Source organism: Odontomachus brunneus, unplaced genomic scaffold (assembly GCF_010583005.1).
Source record: "Odontomachus brunneus isolate Ranch 3 - 2012 unplaced genomic scaffold, Obru_v1 Obru_scaffold_165, whole genome shotgun sequence".
In the NCBI taxonomy this organism is placed as follows: domain Eukaryota; kingdom Metazoa; phylum Arthropoda; class Insecta; order Hymenoptera; family Formicidae; genus Odontomachus; species Odontomachus brunneus.
In genome coordinates, this window is record NW_022639615.1 from 392,263 (window position 1) to 398,876 (window position 6,614).

Below are 6,614 nucleotides of genomic sequence, written 5' to 3' on the forward strand. Positions count from 1 at the left end.
CGCGCGAAACAACAAATAACTAAGCTGTGCACAATGCATTCTCTCTCGTGAATAATCCACAATTGTAGCACAATTGTAGCAATAATTTAGTCGATCTACCCAGGAAAAAACGAGAAAAGTTCATTTATCTTGATTCATTAATCACCGCAAGAGCGCTGTTGCTTCATATCGAGAACATCACGATTACTGTCACGTTTTTTGAAATAATTTATGATTGCCCGGCTTTTAATTCATTGATATATCACCGCTAACAAAGCGGAGTCCAAGCGCGCGTATAATCTTAAGTCTTTGCCTACGCAAGACACTAATGCGGAGCGCCCATAAACTCGCGTAAATAACATTGTGTAACCATGTTACACGCGCCGCATCACACAAGGCGAGTTCTAAAATGCTAATTATCCGTCGGGATAACAAAACGACGGAACGTGCAAGCTCCGCGACCGCGTGAATGCGCATTCGCGCCGCAAGCTATTAATGTCCGCCGCGAATTACGATCAAACGAGTCTGCAGGACGATGAGAGCGGCGTGCAAGGTACAGCGCGATTCGCCAGCACTCGATCGCAGCTGCAACGTTCGAGAGCGTCGCGTGCAAGTGTCAATATTGCATTGTATCACTATCACACAGTCATGCTGCTCGCGCGATGCAACTGAATCCCGCGCTCGCTCGAAATTTTGATCCTACTTTCGATCTCGATATTCCATCTAACGTCTACTTTGATATTTTGAAAACATGTGTCTTTTTGGCTCAACCTACTAACGTTATTAAGAGGTTCTTTTTAGGGCCCACAAGTGACATTTTGTGTATTTTCTACCACTTTGCAGTGTCACTATTATACGATCATGCTGCTCGCGTGATGAATTCCGCGCTCGCTCGAAATTTTGATCCTACTTTCGATCTCGATATTCCATCTAACGTCTACTTTGATATTTTGAAAACATGTGTCTTTTTGGCTCAACCTACTAACGTTACCAAGAGGCTCTTTTTAGGGCCTACAAGTGACATTTTGTGTATTTTCTACCACTTTGCAGTGTCACTATTATACGGTCATGCTGCTCGCGCGATGAATTCCGCGCTCGCTCGAAATTTTGATCCTACTTTCGATCTCGATATTTCATCTAACGTCTACTTTGATATTTTGAAAACATGTGTCTTTTTGGCTCAACCTACTAACGTTACCAAGAGGTTCTTTTTAGGGCCCACAAGTGACATTTTGTGTATTTTCTACCACTTTGCAGTGTCACTATTATACGATCATGCTGCTCGCGTGATGAATTCCGCGCTCGCTCGAAATTTTGATCCTACTTTCGATCTCGATATTCCATCTAACGTCTACTTTGATATTTTGAAAACATGTGTCTTTTTGGCTCAACCTACTAACGTTACCAAGAGGCTCTTTTTAGGGCCTACAAGTGACATTTTGTGTATTTTCTACCACTTTGCAGTGTCACTATTATACGGTCATGCTGCTCGCGCGATGAATTCCGCGCTCGTTCGAAATTTTGATCTTGTTTTCGATCTCGATAATCTATTTAACGTCTACTTTGATACTGGGCCAACCTTTTTTGATTCTGTTAATTCACTAGCGTTGCCAAGAGATTCTCTTTAGAACCCACAAGTGGCATTTTATGCGTTTTCTGTTACTTGAAGGTGCCAAGTAGGATTTTAGTAGGATGCGTATTAAACACACAATGATTCTTCAGAATATACAGATGTTAGGAAGTTCAGGTCGAAAGTTCAGGGTTAAAATTTCGACGCGGGCTATTGCTATTACGTCCGTTTAAAGTGTTCGGCTTGTTGTTCCGGTGCTACACCGTGGATATGAATCAACCATTATGACCGCCAGCGCGCATCGCGAGTATAAATTTCGGTTGTTTGGTGAACTCCATCTCGGCAGCACTCATTGTTACCGGACGCAACAATGGCTTGATCTAACGAAGGCTCGGTTTATCAGCGCAAAGTAAGATCCGAGTTCCGGAACTCCTCTCACCGCTGGTTTTATTTCACACTTCCGTTTTTCGCATTGTTTTTCTCGCTTTTTCTTGCTCTTTATTTCTTTGCTTTCCGCTCTTCCTTTTTTTTCATTTCACGGCAGGAGAATGAAGGGGCAGTATCTGGACGTCCCGCTGCACTACGGGGCTTTGATATAGCGTACTTTATCACGAGGCCAATCTACCCTCCGGCTCTCCCGTGGCTCGTGTTACCCGTAACAAGCGACTCGCGTATCGAATAATCGCGTACAGTTATTCGTTACACCGCCGACGCTTGTTTATGCAACGTTACTTGTCGCACACACCCAGTTCGGTCTCTTGTCGCCGTTTCGTCTCGTCCGTTTTGTCTCATCCCACCTCCTCGTCCTTCCCGTCCGCGCGGTCCTCCGCGGTCTCTCTCTCTACTCACCGATCACGTAACTGTATCCGTCCAAGGTCAAGACGCATTTGCGCGTGTTCGGCGAGGTCGGAATGCATGGCACATGTCGCCGCGAGATTCGCTTGCTGGGGCTGCACGAAGTGCCGGCTGCGCCCGGATCCGAGTGGCACTTCTGCACGGGATCCTTGCCCGGTCTAGACATCGTCGTCGGTCTCGAGTGAGCCTCTCACTACCTCGGCATCCTCGGTGCCCTCAGCCGCGTAGAGGCGCGCGAGACCTCGTCATCGTGAGTCTCCCCTCGCAACTGTGGCACTTGGTTAACGTACGCCTGGTATTTCCCTCATCACTGCCGTCGAATGCACCCCCTTCGAGCACCCCTGCCGGTCCCTTGGCCGCGATGGTGCTTACGCAGCGGTTACCGTGAGGACGGCGATCGCGAAATCTCTCCCTCTTAATCGGAAATCCACCGCGAATCCGCGTTAGCCGACGCGATATTAGCGCAAACTGTCGCGAACTTTGCGTGCGGTTTATGTGCGGCCACGTCATCCGCTTTACCGCGCGCACATGCGGCGACGCACGGCGGATGCCGCGGCTCGGCGTGGAATTCCGAGACGGAGCGTCATCGTGGCGGGTCGAGTCGCGGATTCTTTCTATGTGGCGAGGAGTTACGCTGCAGGTGTCTGCTGCGGACGCGTCACGTGCACGTCGGAGCTGCTGGGGCGCGCACGAAGCACGTCGTGCTGAGTCGCACCGAAAAGCGCGAGCGGCGTTGGAGCGACTTGACTTTGTGTTTTGACTCGTGTGGACGAGGGTTTTGTTCTTTTCCGTCAGCGGCGAATCGCGTCTCGGAGGACGGGACGCGCCATTGGTCTCCACCTGTTTGCCCGCGATACCAGCGCGCATCTACACTGGCTCGATCAGGGACGGATTACGGCGCGCTGATTCGATTGCAGTCTCTTCGACTCTTCCCTCGCGCCATTCTTCTCGTTTTATCCGCGGCGGAGTTTTCTCCTCGCATAGAACGTTCAATCTTAGTCTCATATCCGATCGGGAGCTCCGTGCGATGCGGAGCGAGCATTTATCACGTCGGTCACCGTCGAGTCTCCTCGAATGTATTCTTTAATTGCGCCGTTCTCTTGTCGCAGGCTGCTCACTGCGTAATTGCCGGCGCAAGATTACTCGAGACCAGTGCGACCAGTGTCTTCGTGACGTAACCGTCCAACCCCCGCGTGCCCTTCGCAACAAGGGTGACCTTTGAAACCGAAGGCAAGGGGGCGGAGGAACGGAGCAGGCGTGAGAGAAAAAGAAAGAGAGAGAGGGAAGGAGGAAAAGAAGAGAGTTTCTTCCTTGCGGCCGGCAAAAGTTTCGAAAATTCGCGGATAGTCGACGTAGCTTCGAGTTCACCCCCGCCCCAACGCGAGTTTGCCTCGTGCACGCTCTCGTGAGCGTTACGATCACCGGAGCAGGTTCGTGACGTGCACGCATGCACCTCCGCCGCGAGTTCTTGCCGTGACAGATAGAGCGGAGGGAGAACGAAAATCGAGACGATCGATTCACGTTACCATAACGTTAACCTCGCAGGTGCCTCGCTCACTCACTCGCCCGGCGCGCCCCAGGCCGGTTGGCTTCCGGCACGCCGCGCACAACTTTCCGCGAGCTGCAATACGAAAATGCTCAACTACCATCATCGCGTCTGCTGTACGTGTCGCTCCGGGACTACCACTCCTTTCCGAGTCTCGCGTTACCCGCGACCAAGTCAAAGGGGAACTTCGCCATAACTGCAACCGGAGCGCCCACGTTCCAGGTAGTCCTCCAAGTTTGCCGCTCGCGGCTTCGTTCGTTGAACTTTCGAATTATGCCGCCGCTGGGACTCCCCCGCCACGTTCGTCGCGCGGAGGCGCGCGTGTTCCCTGAGAAATATCGCGAGTCCACGCGAACGCTGATTTCGTCGAACGAACACGGACGGCACTGTCAATGAAACAACGCGACGTCCCTCCACCGGCCCATTCAACGTGCTACCGCGTCCGTTTTGCGCGTTGATTTTCCCGGAGAAGGCAGAGAAGAGCCGCAATAGTGGCAGGCGTTTCGTGTACGACCTGCAGTGGAAGCAGACAGGCGGCGCGCCGGCCGGCCAACCGACCGATCAGTGAAGCAACCGCGTGCTTGATCAGACACCGGCAGCTACGGCGGCGGCGGCGGTGGAGGCGGCAAAAGCCGGCGAGCAGAGTACGCGACGGGACGAAAGAGTGACGCGCGCGTGGCCGCGGCGACACGCGGGTCGCCAGGTAAACGGAGACATGCGTCCGATCTCAGCCACGGTGCCGCTACAACTGAACCGCACTCGAAACCTCCACCTCTCAGCCGTCCTCCTCCCTCCCTATGCCGCGTCCCGCTCCCGACACCCCTGCCGCCTCTCTCTCTCTCTCTCTCTCTCTCTCTGTCCGCCACCTATCCATCTCGCCATCTCCCGTTCTCGCTTCCCGTTTCGCTGTCGTGGCTTCTCTCCCTCTGATGTGTCTCTTCCCCTGACTGTGTCGCTCTGTCTCGTCCATCGAGGCTCCCGGACGCTCTTTGCTCTTTCTCCTTCACCTGCACCGTACTTCCGACGCCTTCTTTCTTTGCCCTCAGGTATGCGTGCGTGTGTGTATGTATACGTGCGTACATATATGCGTGCGTACACATGTGCGTGCATATTCACTTTTCCTGATACATTCTTCAGCACTTGACCCATCATCAGCTCTGCGTAATGAGATTCAAACTCGACGCGCGGCAAACCGATTTCGCGACGCGAAAGGAGGATGCCCCCAAGAGCAGACATCAATGAAACCTATACCAAAAAATAGTACCCTTCGAGTACGTCAAATTTACTCTCGGGCTTATCTCTGTCCGAAGTATTGGAACGGAGATACAGGAATTCAAAATTACGTTATATAAATACTTATATTTCACGAAAATGAGAAACGTTTTCGATCATATTTGGGATACAATATATTAGTAAGAAATTAGTCGTAAGAAATTTACACATACATCTATAACATCCTTGAACTATACATCCAATCAACAATAACATAAAGATATAAGGGTAAACAAACCACACTTCAACCACTTTAACTACCTGTATCTCCTTTCGACTATTAAATATAGGAAAGTGCCCAATGCCAAAGTAAAATACAGGTAGAGAACTATGATTTAACAAAGATTTGATCGTTGTCCGGGGAAAGCGGGGTTTCTATATATATTGATCATCCCTCTTCGGCTTTACCTTCGCTTGTGTCTATCTATTTACGGAGTAATCGAGGACGAAGAGGATGATCGAAAGGAACGACTGCAGTGTTGGAATTGGTATATTCATACCAGGTTTGATACAAATAGCCTATTTGTACCAATTTTATGCATTGTAGTACCAACGTATCAATTGTGAGGAAAAAGTACCAAATCTGGTACAAATGTACCAACTCCGACAATACTAGATGACTGTGATCGAAAACTCTGCATGAATGAAATTAACTAGATGACTGTGATCGAAAACTCTGCATTTAATGAAATTAACCGCGAACGCTTGTGAAACATATTCATACAATGCGTCGTGCAAGCGCTCGTGCAGAAAGACTTCAAATTTTAAACTATATTTTCGTAGTCCAAGTCAGATTTGCAATGTGAATGAGAGATTATCATCGATTACATACGCGTCAAACGCTCCATGATGATCAATCGTGTCTCTGCGCGTCACTTGGTGGAAAAATCTATCGGAGCGATAATTTGATATTCAAAGAACGGATGGCACGTGCACACGACTGAAAGTTCGCGAGCGCATTAACTCTCAATCATCTAGCCTGCGGGCGTAAAAAGCGAGAGAAGAGTATCCTGGTCGCGCGCACCATTTTAGCGTAAAAGTATGCTTACCCTAAATTCTACCCGAGCGCAAAATTGAAGTATGTCTCAAGAGTTCGTAAATCCTCTTAAGTCCTGTAAACATCCTTCCTTCGATTTTTTCTTTCCTTTTTTACTAAAGGGGAACCTTGGTTTAAAAGTTTCGCAAACATGTACTACACACGCTCTTATTAGCGAAAATTTAAATTAACATTCTTACGACTACTTAATGACGTTTTTTTATCGATGAGTCTGGAATCGGAGATTCCACAGGAAAAGTTCCCAGAAAGATCTTTGCTGTTTTGCAATTTTTCAATATTTGATAAGACAGTATATATATATATATATATATATATATATATATATATATATATAT

General features: G+C 49.0%; 1 protein-coding gene across 2 annotated transcripts in view; it reads right to left on the minus strand.

Moving 5' to 3' along the window:
• LOC116851055 (calcium/calmodulin-dependent 3',5'-cyclic nucleotide phosphodiesterase 1-like) overlaps nt 1–4,710 on the minus strand; it is a 92,093-nt gene extending 87,383 nt beyond the window's left edge. The window contains exon 1 of one of the 2 annotated variants that reach the window (XM_032830077.1): nt 2,399–4,710. In XM_032830077.1, the coding sequence (XP_032685968.1) occupies nt 2,399–2,570 (172 nt within the window). In that variant the 5' untranslated portion in view covers nt 2,571–4,710. The remainder of the gene's footprint in view (nt 1–2,398) is intronic. The other variant, XM_032830078.1, reaches the window with a different exon arrangement.
• Between the last annotated feature and the right edge of the window lie 1,904 nt (nt 4,711–6,614).